The sequence below is a fragment of the Gobius niger genome, assembly GCF_951799975.1.
Source record: "Gobius niger genome assembly, chromosome: 1".
Lineage (NCBI taxonomy): Eukaryota > Metazoa > Chordata > Actinopteri > Gobiiformes > Gobiidae > Gobius > Gobius niger.
This window is the reverse complement of record NC_136852.1, coordinates 42,147,880-42,169,944: the sequence shown is the minus strand read 5'-3', so window position 1 is coordinate 42,169,944 and position 22,065 is coordinate 42,147,880. Positions and strand designations below refer to the sequence as shown.

Below are 22,065 nucleotides of genomic sequence, written 5' to 3'. Positions count from 1 at the left end.
GGAGTTTTTCACATTTCTGCCTAAATTGGTCATAAAAGGAGATATCCGGGCAAGACTCACAGCTAAGCCACACATGCCTTCTATTGTTCTGGCTCTTGGATGATCACTAGAGAATAAAACAGATTAACAACTAAGCTCCTACCGGAAGATGGTGAAAGACGGTTGTGGAGCGGAGGGAGCTGCGCAGGAGGAAGTGGATGGAGGAGGTGGAGCTGACCAGTGCAGGACACCACGCTCTGACACAGGGACAAACCCAGGAGGCGCTGCACTGTTTCAGAGGATCAGAGGAGACTGAAGGCAGACAGCCAGGTTTCCTCCGGGTGCTCCGGTTTCCCCGACCTCCAAAAACGTGCTGGTCAGGTTGAGTGTCTGTTTAAGCAATCACTGTTATGTTGAAGATCAAACCACATTAAAACCAATTTAGGCAGAAATGTGAGAAATTCCAAAGCATTCACAAACATTTTCCTCCCACTGATTGTTTTAGCAATCTTTTACTTGCCCGAAAAACTGTTGGGTCTTTTTCCAAAACGGTGCTGCCCTAGAGCCATCAAAAAGTAAAATTTGCGTCATATTGCTCATTTAAAAGAAAGTTCCTCAGAAAAGTTTGGAGTGGAAATGGTAATCTAACTCCCCCATTTCTTTAAACATCAGTCTGGATTTGAGTTGGCACAAAAATGATCTTGGAGAGGCAGACTTGGAGACTGTGAAAGTACAGACAGGCACAGACTCTGAGGGGCTTATTATCTGCTATAAAGAGATCTGCGCTCGAGCCCGGGTCAATATCTCAAATTTAAGGCAATAAAAAGCGATGCCAGGGACTTGTTAAACTGCGAGGGCGTTTGAGGAAGTTACAAAATCACCGACGGTACTTGGACTTCGAAACCAGCGCTTGAACAATACCTTTCCATTTCTTTTCATTTTTGATAATCTATATTATATTATATATATTCTTTTAACAACCAGTTAACTTCCTTCAGTGCAGTCTCAGGACCCACTAGGCGTCAAAACTTGCCGTCTGAAGAAATCCTTTTTTTCCCCCCAGTACCTTTTAATTTTCAATGCCAGTTTTGTGCCACAATAATGACTATATCGACTTATCGTTTAATAAATGGCAGAAAAACAATACATTTTTTGGATCAATATTTATCGTCTTTACATTTACTAATAATTACTAATTTCTTACCAAAAGTAAGTTGTGTCTCATTGTATTTCATGTTCATTGGGTGGATTTTTTAGGATTAAGTATATTTCAAGCAAAGCTTAAAGTGCATATGACACATTAGACACATTTTTTGCTAAAACATAGTTAACACGACTATATTTAAGATTTTGTGAAAGATTATACCCAGCTTTGTCTAGTTTGGCCACTTCTGTGATGTTTATAGTTTAACCTCCTTATTGGACGGCAGGAAGTGACATAGAAGGTACACAATTTTAAACTGTTGCCATGCCAACCATGTTAGCTCAATGGGAAATGAGTGACTCAAACTGTTATGGAATGACACCTTCTTCTACAGATACAGACGGCATTGCGTCATAGAAGGGGGCGTGGCTTCGCCGAGGGGGAAAATAGAATCTTTTTTTCAGTTTTTCACACTTTTTAGCCATTCTCTGGCGAAATATAAACTTATTTATCACATACAAGTAAAGTCAAGTCTAAATCGGGTCCATATGGATGTTTATTCACAACAGATTGTGCAGTAGAAGCAAAAAACGGCAGTCATAGCTCACGCTATCTAGCGTTAGCATTAGCACGATGAAGCTTCATGTTAGCATTCTCCGTTATTTATGTATTTATGGGCTGTTGAACCACTTTGCTCCTCCCCATGTCTTTGTGTCTCTATTTAGTAGAAAACTAAATAAAGTTTTCTAATAATTCAGCATGTGTTAAAGTAGTTTTTAAATAAATTGTGAAATTTTAGATTTTTCTCCAAATTGTTTTCCCCCTCAACTGTTTTCAAACATGACCATATATGGGCGATTCCAGAGATGCTGTCAGTATCTATGTCACTTCCTGTCAGCAGCTTAAAAATTCATCTAAAAATAACTTTTCTGCCCAACATTTCTTCATTAATTGCTGCTTCACTGAAATAAAAGGATAATTATGCAACTGATGAACTTGCAACAGATGTTATCCTTCGAAATAAGTCATTATTTAGCATTAGCATTAAGATAAGATAAGATAAGATAAACCTTTATTAATCTCACAAAGGAGAAATTCACTTGTTACAGTCGGCGTTACTTTACAGTCTTATTGTACAGTCTGACAGCAGTGGGGATGAAGGCTTTGCGGTAGCGCTCCGTCCTGCACTGAGGGTGTCTCAGTCTGCCACTGAGAGAGCTGCTCAGCTCTTCTACAGTCCCGTGCAGTGGGTGGGAGGTGTTGTCCATGATGGAGGTGAGCTTGGCTAACACCCTCCTGTCCCTCACCTCCTCCACAGAGTCCAGGGGGCCCCAGGACGGAGCTGGCCCTCCTGACCAGCTTGTTCAGTCTGTTCTTGTCCCGCTCTGTGCTGCCCGGGGCCCAGCACACGGCAGCGTAGTGGAGAGCAGAGGCTACCACAGAGTCATAAAGGGTCCTGAGCAGAGGCCTGCTCACTCCGAAGGACCTCAGTCTCCTCAGAAGGTGGAGGCGACTTTGGCCCTTCTTGTACAGGGCGTTGGTGTTGTGGGACCAGTCCAGTTTATTGTTGAGGTGAACACCCAGGTACTTGAAACTGTCCACCTCCTCAATGTCCTCCCCCTGGACATTGAGGAGAAAAAAACCTGTCATATGCACTTTAACTGTAATTTTTAAGGTTTAGCCTTAGTTTCTGTGGCATATAAGGCCTTGAATATTATGGTTTATTGCGACAGGAGCGGGACAGACTCTCTTGGTGATGTTATGTACAGCAGTGGTCTCTCCCCAAACTATACCTCCTACAGACTGTAGCAGACTGGAATATGTTCCGCTTTTCTTCGTCCCTGATGCACAGGCAGTTTCCAAGATGACAAAGCTAAAGGAGGGGAAGGTCCAAAGAAATATAAGAGTGCGTGACCTTTTTTTGTGGAGACTTGTATATCCAGTGCCCAGGCCTTTTCAGGCTGGGCTCACGTCACTTCATCTACAAATCTGAAGTGATCTTGTTGTGCCGTTTGTGGTACGTGTGTAGGCTTCAGTCTCAGAATATAGAAATACAGTTTGTAGCCTTTTATCCCGACAAGCGTTGCAATCGGGATTAGATTCACTATTCGCGTTGTAAAATAGAGATCGGGCCCAGCACAGAGCACAGTTCTGCCTGCGTCAAAGAGAATTAATATTTCATGGAAGACGGAGAGGTATGAGCTGCTAAATGAATACAAGAATTCCATGCATTTCAGAACATGTTTGAAAAGAGCTAAGCTGCAGTGTTTAGTGGGTTTTACACAGAATAAGACCCACATGTAGACATTTGGTTGTTTGCAGAGGACTGATATTTTTAGCCTGACTCTTTCAGCCCTGGATCGGTATGAATTTTGCCTTGGGATGCACCAGTACTGATACTGGGTTGGAGTTGTCATTGGAAAAAAAATCCAGTTTGCAAGGACAGCTCACTTTTTCTCTTAACCAGTTTCTTATAGATGGGAGCAACATCGTTTGTGAGGCATGGAAGGTCTTTTTCCCCGTTGTAATCCTTTCTTTCTCATTGTGTGTCCTCAGCCTGTGCCCCGTCCTGCGCCTCCTGCTCGGGCCCCTCTCACTGCGACTCATGCGGCCCACAGGAGGCGCTGCTGAGCCCGGACAGACTCCAGTGTGTGTCCGTGTGTCCGTCTGGCTCCTACCAACACGACCACACGCACTGCAGAGGTACGACGACACACCAACTAAATATACTTTCACGTTATTCTGTATTCTGAGATATTGGGCTTCGCCACATTGATTTTTCTCCTTTTCAAACTTGTATGGACTCTGTCGCTGTGTTCTTATGACTTTTAATTTGTTTGAAAGGCTGATAATGCACCCTCCAGGACAGTAGGGGGCGCTGTGCATATGATATGATGCAGGAACGAGAAGGGATATGGCACGTCCAGTACATCGCTGTTCCTTATTTAAAACAGACAAAAGAGCAGAAGAAAACAGTGTATCAGTTGCCGTGCATCACCATCTTTAAAGTTTTGGATGGAAGAGTGCGGTGGCCTCTTCTGTCTCTTGGTGGATGAACTCCCGCCTCTCGGTCCGTGAGTGGGTGGTAAAATTGGCAAATGATTGGCTGTTTTGTTCTTTTGAAGAGAGAGGAGAAGCCAAAGCTATTTAATAAAACTGTAGATAGGACATGTCCTTAGTAATGCGTTGGAACGAATGGCAATTCTTATGATTGGCCCTTCGAGCCCAGTGCAATGTTGTCAAATGGGAAACAACACCACTTATTTCCTTCATGCTGGAAGGAAAAATAAGGTTTTTGCGTTTTTTTTTCAAATGTTATTTCAGGTATGACTACGTTTAGCTCCGTTTGTTCATGGATTTTTCTCTGTCAAACACTTCAGATCATTCACTTCTATTTATATTAAATATAACATTGTTTTTTTCTAACACAACATGACCAATATTTAGTGAACATAGGACAGTGATAAAATGAATGCTAACAAGCAGAATGCTAACACTGAACCCTCGGAATGAATGGAGAAAACAATGCTAATACAGCTAAGCAACACGACTACAAAAAACAGACATTTCAAATCTTCAATGAAGGTATTCGAGTCGTCTTCTGTACTCAGTGGTTGATCCAAAAGGCTTCGTCAGCGAACTAGGGTTCTGTTCAGCTCGCAGCCTAGATAAAGACCAGAGGGGAGGAGTTGGGGTAGGCCCGACTGCTCCCCAGAAACTACCGGTACCCTCCCTGTGAGTAAACACCTTTGAAGTAGAACGTCTCTAAGTAGGGATGTCACGGTTACCGGTGCATGTAACAGTACATGTAATACCTCGAAACGATCAACAACACATCGTTAGAGTTCTTTTACTTTGATGTGAAAAGTTGCACTTTTCATAAGGCTTTGTCTGTATTTATTTTTTTTGTAAATGTAATAAGCACTGTTAAACTTTTTTGAAACTATTTCAGTTTGTGTAGGACTATCAATGCTTTCTGAACATATTAACGCACATAAAAAATACCGTGATAATACCGAAAACCGTGATAATTTTGGTCATAATAACCGTGAGGTAAAATTTTCATACCGTGACAGCCATACTCCAGAGTCTCGATGTGTCCTGACCTCTTCAAAGCTGGTCACTGCAAATTACCTGCCTATTCATGGCTGATCACTGTAGATTACCTGCCTATTCATGGCTGATCACTGCTAGTTACCGGCCTATTGTTCTGTTGATGGCTGATGTGCCGTCTCATAAGACTGGCCGCAACCGGCTGCCGGCGAAAGGAGGTTAGAGTAAAGTGGAGAAAGATGAAATCTGAGTCCCCCATTCCGGTTCATGGAGGGATTTTCTTTCTTGACAAAAATAGCTTCTTTTACTCCTCGTTCAAACCGACGTTCTTCTTTTGCTAAGATCTTGACCTCTCCGTCCTCAAAGGAGTGGTTAGAGGCTTTGAGGTGGAGATGCACAGCCGACTGTCATTGAAGATGGACAAGTCCTGTACGGCTGAGAGCTTACACAGACAGACATTTCAAATAAAATACATCCTGACACTTGTCCTGAGAAGTAATAAACAACGGGTGTATCTTGGCATTGTCGAAAACCGTAGAAGCATTTATTACATGCCCATAATGGTCGGTTTTGCAGATTGTTCCTGTAATGTCAAATTAATGATGAAAGGAAGGAAGGACTTTCGATTGTGTTGCACTTTTCACAGACATGGTCACAAAGTGCAACATTCACTCCATACTGTGTGGTTTCAGTTTCCTCTGGGGCAGACTGACAGAAGTGCTGTTGCAACTGGGCCCATGGTGCCTCTGACCATTCATTCACGCGCATCCTTCATTCTGGCCTATTGTACGTGATTTTAGTGGTTGGGGAAGCCGGAGTAAACCCACACAGACACAGTGAAGCACCAGCAGCATCGTCCAGGGCTGAAGTGTTGGTGATATTTTTTATTTGTATGGTATAGGGCAGGGGCAGGCAAATTTGCTCGGTGGAGGGCCGTTTTTTTCTTGATCGTTAAAAGACCAAGGGCCGGACCCTCCAAGTAAAGCATCACTTTCTACATATGCCAGTGTTGTACATCATGTACACTGGAAAAATGTCCATTTGAAATTAGATAAATTACTTAAAATTGCTTGAATAAAGGTTTTTTTTTATGTGAAATGAGAGTCTGTTTGAACTAATGAGTCGGTTTGAACTATTTTTTTAACTAAAAAAAAATGCTAATGCCAATGGAACAAATAGAAATCCCACTGGAAATCAGACAAATTAACTTTTACTGTAAAAAAATATTTATTTATCACTTGAAATTATACAAAATAACCTGAATTAAGAAAAAACTTGTACTTATTGGCAAGAATAAGTTTTATCTGCTCTAAGGCCAGACCAAATCTCCCCAAACTTTAGATTTAATCTCTAAATTCAAGTCGATTTAAGTCACGTCTTCCTTTGGGTTGTTTATTCTTTTAGGATTATGACCTTAAAGGGTGCTCTGCTAAGATTTTTGAAGGAATTGACAGTATTTTTTTCACATTTCTTGAGTATTTTACCAGGCGTTTGATCTCTGATTTGGGTCATAATATTCCTCAAAATCATCTCAAGGGCCAGAGTTTGATGATGGAGGGCCGGTTTTGGCCCCCGGGCCTGATGTTGCCTTCCCCTGGTATAGGGGTTTGCGGCGAAAAGGTTCTTGGTTCAATTTGTGTCAGAATTCTGTTGTTTATTCCGTGTTTCTCTTGAGTCGTTGGCCTTCTTAACAGCTCAAAGCCATGTGGATGAAGCCTTTTGCACATTTTGTCCATTGGAGTAAACTAAAGCCTATCAATTTCTCCTGATTCCTCGTCGTAACCTTCACCAAGTCAAGTAAAATTATAACGAAATGCTGAACACCAAAGCACACCGTCCGCCAAACTTTCAAAGGCCCCTCGATGTTTTCCCCCACACATATTTATCAAACGGTTTGTTTTCTGAGGCCCACACAAGACGGAAAAAGTGACGAAGTTTCAAATGAAAATGAACGTAATTAAAATAAAGAGAGTTTGTTTTCCCTCCGTTTCTCTGTCAGTCTCAGAGCGCGCACACATAAAGACTGACTGCCGCCTTGGACGACTTTAAAACGCGAAAATAGTGGAAAATTGAGATATTGTTTTTGAAAAGTACATGCCGCTTTGAGTTTGGAACGACTTTCTCGGAAAACACAACGGCTTCTGTATGTCGGAGCGGGTAAACAACTTTGAAGGCTGTAACGGAATAAAATGGAAAATGTAGGAATAAGGGAGTCTTAATCTGCGGCCAAGGCTGGACGAGTGAAACGAGCTTTTGTTACAGCGCCTGTAGGACCCGTTTCCTTGGTTTCTCTTTGAATCCGCCCGTAATCACATTGTGGTAGCAGAGGCTCGCTGTTTGTACCCATAATCCACTGGGGTCAGGGGCTTAGTGCATTATACGTCAGTGCACTACGGTGGGATTAATATTAGGATAGATTACATTGGAACCAGCTGAAATGATAAGGCTAAATAATATCAGTAACTCCAAACCCCTGGGAGCCAAGCTTTTATATGGACTGTAGGAAAAGATATTTAATAAAAGTATAGATCGGACGTGGCCATAGCAACACATTGGAACTAAGGGCAATCCTGGCAGCCATATTGTGACTGGCCCTTCTACCCCAGTGCAATGTAATCAAATGGGAAACACCACTTATTTCCTTGACACCGTTTTTATCTACTTTTAGTTATTTCATGACTCTGATAATTGTGATCGACCTTATGTCATATCTATATAAAATATACCATTTGTTTCCTACTTTTTAGCATGACATGATCAATGTATTGAACATGGGACAATAACAGCAGCAAGTCTTTTGGGGTTTGACTCTACAAGATTTGCACATGTAGAGACTGACATTTTAGCCCATTCCTCTTTACAAAACAACTCAAGCTCTGTCACATTAGAAGGAGAGCGTTTGTGAACAGCAGTTTTTAGGTCTTTCCACCGATTTTCAAACTGGACTTTGACTGGGCCATTCTAACACATTAATATGTGTGTGTGTTTTTTTTCAACCATTCCATTGTAGATTTAGCTTTGTGTTTAGGGTCATTGTCCTGCTGGTGAATCTCCGCCCCAGCCTCAGTTCTCTTGCTGACTCCAGCAGGTTTTCCTCCAAAATGTCCCTGTATTTGGCTCCATCCATCTTCACAACTATTCTTACAATCTTACCAGTCCCCGGTGAGGAAAAGCAGCCCCACAGCATGATGCTCCCCCCCGTATATTTGACACTGTGGATGGTGCACTCAGGACGATGAGCAGTCTTAGGTTTGCTTCATACATAACGTTTTGCATTTGGGCCAAAAACTTACATTTTTGTCTCATCTGACCGAAGCACCTTCTTCCACATGGAGCTGTGTCCTCCATATGACTTCTAGCAAACTTCAAACAGGGTTTCTTATGGCCTCCTTTCAATAATGGCTTTCTTCTTACCACTCGTCCATCCAGAATCATGTATCATTTTGCTTTCACTTCACAGTTGTCTGTTACTTGTATGTGATGTTTCAGAAATAAAAAATCCAAATTACATCTTTATGTTTATGGTTGTAAACATGACAAAATTTGCAAAAGTTCAAGGTGTATTAGTACTTTCAAGAGGCACTGTAGGCTGTAAGCTCTCCAGTCAATACACTTTGAGATTTGGATATGAATAATTGTTAACCTAAACCCTAATCCTAACCCTAAGGTGGCAGTTAACAGGTTAAATAGCTTTGCCGAAAGCCACAAGGCAAAATCAACATCATAACACAAAAACCGAGCTTCATATAAGAACTTCAGTCTTCTTTTAATTTTTACTTAGTCATGTTTTAGTCAACGAACATCTCCGCAGATTTTATTCACAGTTTTAGTCAAACACAGTCTTTAGTCAGCAAAAATCTTTGGCTAAAATGATGACTTAAGTATTTCATTAGCATTGATTCAGTTATAGCCTTTAGCTTTGATGCCAGCGTTGTTTCAATAAGCTTCTGCAACATCCAAATATCCAGTGTTGTGCTCACTTTCCACGGAGACCTTGTATTGATGATGGGAGAGTGCGACCACTGTGCAAAGCCTTAGAAGCCCCCCTTCCCTGTCCCACCCCTAGGGAATAAAGTGGGTGAGTGGGAGAAAGGGGGGAGTGAGTGAGGCGTACAGGGGCTGACAGGGCGATAAAGGGCTGGCTCTGTCCCAGGACCTCACAGACAGAAGAGTCCACAGAGACCAACAGGATCGACACCGACGCCTCCTCAACGACCCATTCATTCTTCTGCCTCTTTTGTTGTTGAGAACTTGTTTTTACTCCACTGCTTTTGAAAGATAAATATAACACTTTCTACTCCGCATTTTCTCCAAAGTAAAAAGTCAGTTTGTCCATTTCACGACAAGGAAGAAGGTTTGTCTCCATCCTGTTGCCATAGTGAACGTAAAATGAGGCACTTTAGAAGCCGCAAATAAGTAAATAAGTCAGTAAATTCCTGCAAATGCTCAATAGTTAGAGGCAAAGTGTTTTTCGAATTTCAAATTTTTTGTGTTTGCAATACGCTGTACTGAAAAGAAAGACAAAACTTATTTCCATTACTTGGAAAGATAGTCAGGCCTATAGGCTATATCTACACGAAAACAAAACGCGTATAGTTTCAGAAACTTTCTCTGTAAACGCGGAGACAGCTCAGTAAATGTGTGCGTCCTCATGGAGAGATATGGATGGTATAGTGTCAAACAAGGGGGCGTGGCCTCGCCGAAAGGAAGGACGCATGTTTGGGAAACATAATAGAGCTCCCCAGTCCCGCCCCTTGCGGTCTTGTTGCTCCAGTCCGGAAGCAAAAAATTCCCTGTCTACACGACCGTCGATTTTCCAAAAATTCAAATATTAAGAGTTTAACGTCAACGCAAAATCTAAACAGCTATGTAGCAATTTGTGATCATAAAGTGTTTCATTTCAATCCAAAAAGAAGACATGTTGTTGAAGAAAAGGCAAAGGTACAAGGCTGTGACATAATCCACTTCCTGACTATAGAAACTCCGTATCCCAAGAACCATTGCGACATCGCGCCCGCTGGTCACGGCAACGAGGTTTTCAGCAAACACGGCGAGTTTCTTTTACTTTGCAGACAACAGTTCTATATTATTTCACTATTAAACAATCTGAATCCTGCTCATTGGAATAAAGATGATAGGTGGTTCGTTTAATTGGATCATTGGGAACATTTTTTTGACGTTTTTCTTACTATCAGTGTTAGATATGGATAAAACGTCCACTATCTGCCTGCATTTTGTTTATAATATGTTGTTTATAATATGTCCTCTACATTACAATAAATAAATACGTGTGGGAACGTGAAGCTCCACCAATCAAAAGCCTCGTAGTCATGGGACTCCCGAGCATCCTGGGTAATGTAGTTCTAGGACGAAGGCTCGCAGTTAAACTGTATTTTTTCGTAAACTAGATCGATCTCATACGTGCTTTTTTCACCTGCATCTGACTTTGCGGTCGCATTATAACCACAGAGCTGGATTCAGCCCAAGCTCACGTAGTTACGGAGTTAAAGACTTTATTCCAAATCAAAGAATTTTATTTACGGACCAGAGAGGAGGCGGGACTGTGGAGCTCTATTGTTCACTCTTTTTAACTGTTTTCTGGCAGAATAGAAACTTATTTATCACACACAAACAAAGTTAAGTCTAAATTGGGCCCATATGGATGTTTTTTCAGCAGATTGTTCAGAAAGAGCGATAAAACAGCTGTCATAGCTAGCGTTAGCATGTGGCATTGGTTGGCATTCTCCACTCCAGTCTCCATTTACGTATTTATGGTATGTTGGACGACTTTGCTCCTCTCCATGTCTCTGTAAGTTTGTTTAGTAGAAAACTATATTGATCATTCAGCAGTAGTTTTGGAGTAATTATAGAGAGTGTAGCTTCTTCCTCCTCTTTGTTTTTTCCGCCTCAACTGCTTCGAACATGACCATACATGGGCAATTCCAGAGACACCGCCTGTATGACTGACGCCGCGATTAATCAGCCAGGCCTGTGTGAGGCGCTGTGGTGTTACCAAAGGGAATAGAACTCAGCTGTAGGTAGCACATACGCAGCAAACTTTCTGTATGAGAAAGAGGAACTTTGTATTAAACATGAAGCTTCTCGATGGATTTACGATCTACAGAAGAGAAGAGGAGGTCAACTTATTCTTCAGACTCACGGCACTAAAGCAGAAAGATAGAAAAACAGTGACCGGACTTTTACTGTCAGTCCAAAAACACACACTGTTGCCTGTGGCTCGCCGTGGGGCTGAGGAGTGGAGGATTGTGCAGTAAAGGTTATTATAAGGTCACATTATAGATAGAAAACAACACTGGCGCTGTGATAACATCGTTTTGCTACAAGATGCGGAGATGCTGTAACAATGGACCCACGTAAACGGCCTTTTCAGATCTTTCCACACCGGGACCTGGTTTGGAAAGTGTTCGTTTATAGACCCCCAAAAACAACGCTTTCCTGTGGATGATGCGCTGGATTGATCAAATGTTTTTCCGTTTGGTCCCGAGCTTGACTTCTTGAGTGTCTTTGTGGCATAAACGCATAGAATGTTCATTTGTCTCTGCTCTTCAGCCAATACTTCATAAAGCTACTAACTTCCTCCTTTTACGAAATACCCCGTATGCCGTTTGTGTCATATCTGGCTTTCCTCTGATTGGTTAATACACTTGTCAATCACACCCATCAGGAATTCGAGGAAACCACCCCTGATCCCAGACACATGTCTTTGTTAAGAACAGTAAAAGCATCTCTATAAACTTGGTAACGTTCATTGTGTCTACTTGTGTTACTGTATCACTTTTTGGGTTCGTTTTGTCAGACACTAGGGTTAGAGATGTTGAAAATCTTTTACCTTTACATGTTTCAGCCGCCATCTGCAGGCCGTCATCAGAGGTATCACCGGCGTGCGGTGACGTGTCACTTATCAGCTGTTCTTACTTCCGAGGCGTGACCAGTCTGACGGTCCCAACAGGTCCCGACAGACTGGTCACGCCCCCTGCCACCCGGTGGATTCAGGGCGACAGGGGGCGTAGTCATTGGAGGAGGGTGTCCCAGGTGTGGGACAGGAGAAACGCTCCTTCGTCCCGGTTGATGTTGTCGGTGCTCTGTTTCCTGATTTCTATACCTTCTTTCATCCAGTGCTTGAATTTGTTGATTTTAGATCCAATGAACCGAGCCTCGTCCCAGTCCGTGATGTGGTTGTTTCTTTTGCAGTGGTCCGAAATAGCCCTTTTTTTGTGATGTTGCTAGCCAGACGAATAGTTTTGCTCAGCTGGAAAAGTACAACTCCTCCTACTCATCAAAACCTTCTTAGAGACAATTAGAAAAAATTAAATATTCTTTGAGGAAGAAAGAACAAATATTTCACTCAATTTGGCAACCTTTTATTAACTACTATAATAAATCAACTTGGACAGACCTCCTAATACCCAATTCGATTTAATTATTTATCTTTGCTTGATACTTCCAATGTGTGCAGGTTTTTTGTTTTTGTTTGTTTGTTTGTTTGGCTTTTCTCATTTTATTTCTGTTTGCATTCACACATATACAAATTATGTACATGTGATTGTATAAAACTATTGGAAAATGATAACGAAAATAACTGGGGGGGAAAAAAAGGTACATGTAAAGGTAAAAGATTTTCAACATCTCTAACCCTAGTGTCTGACAAAATGAACCCAAAAAGTGATAAAAGTAAAAGTAAAAAACAGTAAAAGCGTCTCTTCTGGCTGGAGACAGGTTACCCAAATGATGCGTTGGACTGTAATTTGGTTTATCCCCAGTTTATCCTCGGCTAATCCCTGATTTCCTCACATTTTTTTTAGCCCATGCTTTGTCCTTCCAATAACACCCACAGCTCCTGCATTGCTTCAGGTTTGTTTGTTTTGAAACTCTAATCTCTCTATCTCCCACCCCCCCAAAAAACAAAAAAAAAACGCCGTATGCACAACATCCAAAGCTTTACTTGTGATTCTTTTCCCCGTGTTCTCCTTTCTCTTGGCTCGGTTCCCGCGTGGATTACATCTGCCGATAACTGCGCGCTCCGGGACGCCATAAAAATAAATTGCTTTGCTGCGAGGGCCAAGGTAAAGGACGCGGAATCCTCTTGTTGCCTATTAGAGCGACTGGGGGGAGGCTCCGCTGCGCCGTCTATACAAGCGGAAGATATACTGGAGATATGCCTCATTGCTCTGAATGCAGAGGGTGCAGAGGTAGAATTTCAATTGTGTTTGCGCCGCGGAGGGTTCGGCGCGGCGGCAAAGTGGCGGAGGGAGTTCAGCGCAGAGCCACGAGGTCCCGTGTTGGATTCGCACACGGTTAAAGGTTTGTTCCCTGTGGAGTGTCGATGTAATGCGCTCAAAACGCAAATTTAAGAGAATATACTGGCCAAACGAAACAAACCAGGCTATTCCATCAGTGGGTTACGTCTTCCCTGATGCCCAGGCGTATTCCGAGATGACAATGCCAGGATTCGTTGTGAAAGAGTTCAGGTAGCACCACAGAAGCCAGATTTGAACCCCTGTTGCGAATCTTTGGGATGTGCTGGCGAAGTCTTAGCGCTGTGGTCACGGTCTCCCATCATCAATGCAAGATCTTGTTGAATCATGACTGCGGCACTGGATCTTTTGACATCACTGAAGCTTATTGAAACAATTAGAAGTCGACCGATGTGGGTTTTTCTAAGGCACCAATATTTCTGGCAGATTTTTAAAAATGTCTCATCTGTAATCTTGTGGATGATGAAACCAGACTGTAAAATGTGCCAGGGTTGAACTGTGACACCAGGGGCTGATTTATTCAGAACAATCATGTTTCGTAGGTACTTCAGAGTAAGCTTGACAGACAAATATCAGCAGATTCCAAATTAAAAATAATGGTAATTCTCTATCTCTTATGTTTACAAAATTATGAGCAAAAGTCTGCAACTCGAAATGTATCAAATACCATCTGAGGTGAACAAACGTGTGGCTGATTTTTACTGCAATGGGAAGCTGTGAGGGCTTGTTTTAAAGGAACAGGCCACTGTTTTCACATACTGAAATATATTCTTGCCTGAGCTTAGACGAGTTGATACGTACCTGTCTGTTTTTTGTGTGTGCCCTCAGTCACACAAATCGACTAAGATGTTGTTAGCATTTGGCCTCTCCCAGTATATTCCCATAGCTCTAAATGGGGTGAAGTTGGAAGCGACCACGCTCTTCCACGGGTACGCACAAAGAGTAGACAGGTACGTATCAACTCGTCTAAGCTCAGGTAAGAACATATTTCAGTATGGAAAAACGGCTCGGACTTTAAGGCTCTGACTGAGCTCTTTCCAATGCAAACAAGAAGTCTCGATCACGTTAAATTCAGGAGATAGATATGCCTATGTGCCTATTTCCTACTATCAATAATGCAAGCAATGCACAAACCATCCACCAGGAGGTTCTACAGCACCCGCACCCCTCACCCTTGGTTCCCACAGCCTTGCATTTATCTGCCTGATATATCAATCAACCTCTAGAACAAGACCACAGCAAATACGGTTGTTAAGGTGAAAGGCTGTTCAACCAGATGCTGTATTAGAGTGCGTCACCTTTTTCTTTGTGGGGACTTTGTTTTCAGTCAGGTTAGTGAGTATTTGCACTAAACAAAATAGGGAGGAGGAGTCTGTGTCTTCGAGGGGCTGGACCACAGTTTCTGAAGCTGAGGTAAGGCAGGGAAGGGAGGGAGTCCAGTCATTTAGTAGTTGTTAAATGTATCTCAGCGTTAAGGTCATAAAGTGAGAGGTCACAATTCGTTTGTGGGATGTTTTAAGTACTTCAAAACGTTCTAAAATGTTGCTTAAAGCCACACAGCGTAGAATTTTACCCAATACATAAAATACAAGCATTTATTTTATGACAGATATTTTCATCATTGAAAAATAACTCATAAATTTACAAACAAACATTTATGAGGCTCACCCCTCTTAAGGTATGACTGTAAACTTTACTTTAGTGGGTACGTCTCCAGCGTCGTTTCCATGGAGATGTGAAGAAAGGAAGTAGAATTTGAGACGTAAACAGGTTAGGTCCTCATCCAAATCCATTCTTTTATTACACACTGCAGTAATAGCATTTTCTGTGTTGAGCTGGTCATTAGGAGCATGTTTTGTTTTGCCGGCAACAGTATAGTTCAAAATGTACGCAGTGTACCTTTAAAAGAACAGTTTCACAAAAGAGTGATTTTCTCCACTTCTCAGGATTGATATTGATGAAAACTACCGTTGTTCATTTGCAATTCAAAAGTGACCGATAAACCTATAATGAAACCCTTTCTTTTTTCTTAATTGAAAGTAGAGACTTTGTTTCGGTGCGGAGCATGTGGTTATCAGAGTTGTACAAGATTTTCTGTGGAAAACTTGCAGAAAAAGAGTTAGTATACGTATGGCGGAGTATAAAGTGCTGAATGGAGGGGAGAGGGGCACTGATGATCTTCTCACGCTGCACTGGAGACATCTCTCTGTGGAAGGGTTTCCTCTCTTCCAGACACACTGCGGTCCTTTCTTTCCCGCTGATGTAGTGTTTGTGGACCAGGACACCAACAAAACCCACAGACAACGCACAGTTTTCGAAATAAGCAGTGAGTCCCCCGGTCCAGAAACCCGCTGCAATAATCATAATAACCGTGTGTCTCTATTCAGTCAACAACAATGTGCCCGCGCGAGAGAATAATGGCGCCACTTTGACACTTTGTGAGAAAATATTTTCATTTGTGATGACAGCACAAATGCTGTAAACAGTGTCAACAGCGAGGCAAGCGCGTTCTGCTTCTGAAGTGTTTTTCAGCTCGTATTTAGACGAGTTCATGTCATGCTTAGGGGCTTCTGTCGCGGCTCCCGTTTAATCCCGGTTCGGTCCCTGTTTATTCTTATCAGCGTTGTTCATTAAAATGCTCTTCTACCTGAAACAGACTGAGATAATGCCTATTCTGGGTTTACGCAGGGCATTTAAAAGTCATTGATTACATTTACTTCACCAGAGTCGTATTTGCAATGTTGGCCCAAAGTGTTTGTAGTTCACTTAAATGGACAGGAATGAGGGATACAAAACAATTACAACAAACACAGTGGGAGGATATATACAGGAAATTAAAATGTTCTTTAGCCTGTCGGAGCTTGTAGTAAAAATGAAGGTTTTCAAATAGAACCGTCATGCCATAGAAATCACAGAAATGCCTTCCAGCTCTGAGCCTGTTTGCCAACATATTCCTGTTTTTATTGAACATTCTATCCCCATACAACTGAATGGTCAGGCCAGGTGCAATATTCAACTCTGCCGAGGTATATTTTGTGGACTATGGACCATAAACATAAATATATTTAATTGAAATTTTATGTGAAAGACACACACTAAAGTGACATACAATCGTGAAGGGAAATGAAATTTATACATTGATTTGATTTTTCTTTTATTAATATAAAAAACTTCAAAGTTCAAATACAGCTGCTCTGCGATGGTCTCAGGTCTGTTAAGAGACTCTAGGGGAGCAGAAGCATCATGAAGTCCAAGGTTTTATCATTGACAGTCCATTGCATAACGTCAATGGTTATGCGTTGCTATGGCGATGCCCGCAGTGGAGCGATATCCCAGTGATTTAACTACCGGACTAGGTGCGCGTTAATTGCTGGGTTGCAGGTTCTAGAATGTGATGATGAATGATTTTTCCTATTAATAGCATTACACTTTCACAAGTCGTAGCTAAAAAGAAAATATATGAATTTAAAAAATGATCATTAATATCAGTCACTGGGTCCATGATCTCTCTGTACAAGACCAAAAATTTCCTCAAAAACAAAATATGTTTTCCTCTATATAATAGTATAGGCCTTTAGAACGCTGTGATGTCACCTGCAACTCAGCAATACGAAAATAATGCACGCCTGTTAGCACCTAACAGCCAATCAGAATCGAGTATTCACCCAGACCATAGTATAAAGCTGGGTTAGGTTATAAAAAGATTTCCGAAGCTTTGAACATCTCTCAAAGTACAGTTTAACACACCATCGATAAATGGAAACTGTATGACATCACTGAAAACCTTCCAAGACCCGGCCGTCCTCCTAAACTTACTGACCGAACAAGGACAGCACTGACCACAGCTGTTACCAAGAAGCCTATGATGACTCTGGATGAACTGCAGAGAGCAACAGCTCCGGTGGGGGAAACTGTCCACAGAACAACTATTAGTCGTACACTGCACAAATCTGGCCTTTATGGCAGAGTGGTATTTTTAAAAGAAAACCATAAGAGGTCCCCTTTGCAGAAAACGGGACTCTTCCATAAAGGCCAGATTTGTGCAGCATAGATACAGACGGCATCTCTGCAAACACTGAATTATGAATATAGTTTTCTATTAAATAAAGATACAAAGACATGGAGAGGAGCAAAGTGGTTCAACAGCCCATAAATACATAAATAACGGAGAATGCTAACATAATGCTACATGCTAGTATCGGGCTAATGCTAACGGTTAGCTAGCGCTAGCTAGAACTGCCGGTTTTTCACTTCTACAGAACAATCTGCTGTGAGAAAACATCCATATGGGCCCGATTTACACTTGACTTTATTTGTATGTGATAAATAAGTCCATATTCCATCAAGAAATGTCTAAAAAGATTGAAAAATGGTGTTTCCCGAAAGATTCTATTTTCCCCCTCGGCGAAGCCACGCCCCCTTCTATGACAAGATGCCGTCTGTATCTATACAACTAAATGCTAATGACGCTAGGAAAAATACATTGCGCAGGCTAACGGACTCTGAAAGTTTCCGGATGAGCGTATTTGTTAACTGTCTGTATACATAAGGATCAAATGCCGCTTCTCCTTTTTTATTTCTGTGCGTCATACGTCCAAAGACGAGCTGTGACAGATGTCAGGCAGAGTGAGCCTTCTCTACAACTATAGAAATTCTATCAAGTGTCTCGTCAACAAAATACAAATATGAAAGTATTCAGTGTAAAGTTGCGTCGTCCTGTTGCAGAGCCGTAGGGACATATTTTGGTCAGGGGTGCTGTGGGACAAGCTTTCCCCCAAAAAATGCTTTTCCTGTGCTTATTTCCTATTAATTATTATTGCCTGCAATTTGCAAACCATCCACCAGGGGCTGATGTAGCACCCTCAGCACCCTGGGTTCCCACAGCCGCCACATTTCTAGACACTGGAGATATTGTCAATTTGCATATCTTCCAAACAACAATTTTCGATATTATCTTGTTGACCATATATTGCTCACGTCTCTACCACTTTTCACATTTGGACGGTCCGCATTTACCGAGGCTCTTGCCTTGAATTAGCGGTAAAAAGGTTGCCGTGTCTTTTACGGAGCAGAGATTTGCGGCCCCCTTTTGTTCAAACTGTTCCTCCCAGGGCTGTTAGGCACAAAAGAAGAACGAGACATCCCAAAATCGCTTTACGAGTTAACAGCGGGCTGTAATGATCAGCATTTAGCCAAGGGAACGTCTGAAAAAGCCGAGCGACAGCGAACGGGGTAGACCAGACAAAATCTCTTTAACAATAAGAGCTTGACTGACAGCTGCTGCCTTCTGTCGCCCGCATTGATCTCATGTCTTTGTGTCGGACGGCTTCCTGCCCCGCGGCCATTTCCTATGAATCCTGTCATCTTCCTTTCCCTCTGTCCGCTCTGTCCTCTCTGCTCTGCATCATTCATGGGCCCTCTCCTCTTTAAAACATGCCAGGACTGAACCAGGACTTAACCAGGACTCCACTTTTCGCTCTCATCTTCCCTTTCCCCCGCCGTCGTCTTTGTCCGGGCTCGCCTGCATCATTCATGGGCTTCTTCTCTTGGACTGAAACCGCCACTTTCAAACGGTTTCCCTTTTTTGTCTCGGTCGCCTGAAAAAGGGTCATTAAAAAGGCATTTGATTTGACTCCAGTTGGCGTCGTCTACATTTATTTTGAAAACAGTGGCACTGCTTGACTTTTACTATTCCATAAGTTCAAGAAAATACACTGCGACCCCACAAAACAAAACAAAAAGGTCACACTTCAAACTTCCCTGCATTCCTCTGTTTGGTGGAAAGGTTACAGATCTTTAAATATGACAATGCTGATTGAGGCATGACAAATGTTTTATCTGGGCGATGAAATGACACGTAGAAACCCTATTTCAAGAACGAATTATGCCTGAGATATCCCCTTCGAACGTTTACTTACGATGCCGGGTTTTGAAGGTTATCGGACTCTCAATCTTTGCTTAGACTTAACTAATAAAGTCTATCGAAGGCCAAATGATGTTGGTTCAGGCGAACGTAAGGCAGAAACATTTAGCTCCCGTCTCGCCTGTGCGAAGCTCCTCCGTCGGATTTTCCCCGGCAGTTTTTTCTGTGTGACATTTTCCGCGTGACATTTAAGTTCAAAACCGGCCTCGAAATCTGCCCGGTCTGAGCCGATGTCTGCGACTGAAAACCGAGTGAATGAAATAAAGAGTCTGTCTGCTGACCTTTCGCGCCTGAAGAAAGAGCCACGGACTCGGCGACAGGTGGACGGGACTTTTTGCATTTGTGGGAAGAACGGAGTGCGAGTGCTTGAGTAACGTTTTGAGGAAACTGTGCTTACACCGCGTTCCAAATTATTATGCAAATTGTTTTCCAGTGTCAAAAAGGTAAAAAAAAAAAAAGTCATGGATGGTGTCGTGTCTCGGGCTCTTTGAATCACTGACATCAATCTCAGACGCCTGGGATGATTCGTTTTCAGGTTAAGCCCAGTTGAAAACTACTGAAAAAGGACATTCCACATTATTAAGCAGATCATCATTTTCAAGCAATATGGGAAAGAAAAAGGGTCTCTCTGCTGATGAAAAGCGTGAAATAGTTAATTGCCTTGGTCTAGGTATGAAAACCTTCGATATTTCATGAAAGATCAAGCGTAATCACCGAACTGATAAGAGATTTGTGGCTGATTCAGAGCACACACGAGTTTGTGCAGATAAAAGCACAATGAGGACGGTTTCTGCCAGACAAATACATCAGATTAAGAGAACAGCTGCTACAAAGCAGCAAACAGGTATTTGAAGCTGCTGTGGCTCCTATGTTAAAATATAGCTTCACCTGTTAAGATGTTTTTGATTGAAAAAGCTTTTGATTTCAGTAAATATGACCTCCTAGTGCTACAAATTCAACAAATGGCCATTTTCAGTTAATTACAAGCTTTACAATATATTTAAACGATAGTAAAAAAAAAGTAGAGTTTTTTACTTATCACTGGGAGATTTTTTCAACCACATTTAAATGATTTTGACTTGGAAAATTATGCTGACTCTCGTTTGAGTTGACAGTTTAGAGAATCAGAGAAAAATGTCATTTGCATAATAATTTGGATCGGGCTGCATTAGAGTTTATCAGTACTTTTTACTTCTACTTGAACAAATGTCAACCTGAAACATATGAAGTATGTGGACAGCAAGAAGGCGACTGGCTGGTAACATAATAGGTTATTTTCATCATGATGACTGGTGCAGCGGAGGCAAGTGTCACTGGTTTTGACGGTAAAAATGGGAAAGGTCAGACGAATCCTGGAGTATTGACATTGACATTGTCAGAATCACAGTCGTATGTGTGGTCTGCATGTTCTGTGTGAGCGTGGGTTTCCTCTTCTGCAGTAGTTTCCCTCCTGGGCTCATGGCTACAATCCGGCGAAGCGTCTTTAAACATAAGCCTCATGTGTGTTCATTAACATGCGCCATATGCAAACCGTAAACAAACAAATGAATGAGTGTTTCCTCCTGACTTACCGTCTCTAAAGTGGTTCAGGGACAATCAGAGAGTATAGAACGACAGATGTTCCCATGAGTCCATATGTAATTACCGTGTTATTGTAAGGTACGCTTCATTAACCCTGTTTGTTTGTGTGTTGTTGTTTATTTCCTCAGAGTGCCACAGCTCCTGCTCCGAGTGCACCGGCCCCTCGGAGTCAGACTGTGGGTCCTGCTCGCACCTGGCGGCTCTGCTCCAACTCGGACGCTGCGTCTCTCAGTGCGGGGACGGCTTCTACAGCCAGGACGGGGTCTGTTACGGTAAATATGTCAAAGATCCGGGACTAAACATGGATAAACCGTCCCTCAGACTAGAGCGAATTTATGGACTAAAGCCGTTTAAGTCAAAGTAATGTAATTAGTGTAATGTAATGTTTTTCCTTGATAAAATTTGACTAACACTGAGGCCCTGTCCACACAAAGTCAAGCTCAGGACTAAACACACAAATATTTTATCAATCTGGTTTGGAACATTTTCCAAACCAGGTCCCAGAGTGGAAAGATCTCAAAACGCCGTTTATGTGGCTCCATTGTTACGGCCAGTGTTGGGGAGTAACTGAATACATGTATTTAGACTATGTACAGTATTTAGAATACTCATTTTGAGTAAAGGTGCTCTCTCTCATTTGAGGGTATTTAGAATTGTTGGGTTACAGGTGGCTTCACAGCATTCTAAAGGCCTATACTATTATATAGAGGACAAATTATTTTGTTTTTGAGGACATTTTTGGTCTTGTACAGAGAGATCATGGACCCAGTGACTGATATTAATGATAATTTTTTTAATTCATATATTTTCTTTTTAGCTACGACTTGTGAACAATGGCCGCTGGCTGCCCTGCTTTTTGACCACAAACGTGGGGGCCGTCATTGCTCCGCCATTGCTGTAGTACCTCCATATCGCCACTAGGCCCCCATTGAAAAGCAGTTTAGACACCTTAAAAACGACTTTAACGCCTGGTTTCAATTTTTTCAACACTAGACTAGGCTAGTTATTCCTCCTGTGATAACGGCGGGTTAATCACAATGTAAGAAACCAGGCTGGTTTTCGTAAGAAGAATTTTTGAAATCTCGTTCTTAATGAGGGTCGGACTGTTA

At 42.1% G+C, this 22,065-nt stretch overlaps 1 protein-coding gene across 1 annotated transcript in view; it reads left to right on the top strand.

Annotated features, from left to right (window-relative positions):
- fras1 (Fraser extracellular matrix complex subunit 1) overlaps nucleotides 1-22,065 on the top strand; it is a 421,086-nt gene that overhangs the window by 163,086 nt on the left and 235,935 nt on the right. The window contains exons 13-14 of the mRNA XM_079566634.1: nucleotides 3,680-3,826; nucleotides 21,085-21,228. Coding sequence (XP_079422760.1) covers nucleotides 3,680-3,826; nucleotides 21,085-21,228 — 291 coding nt within the window. The remainder of the gene's footprint in view (nucleotides 1-3,679; nucleotides 3,827-21,084; nucleotides 21,229-22,065) is intronic.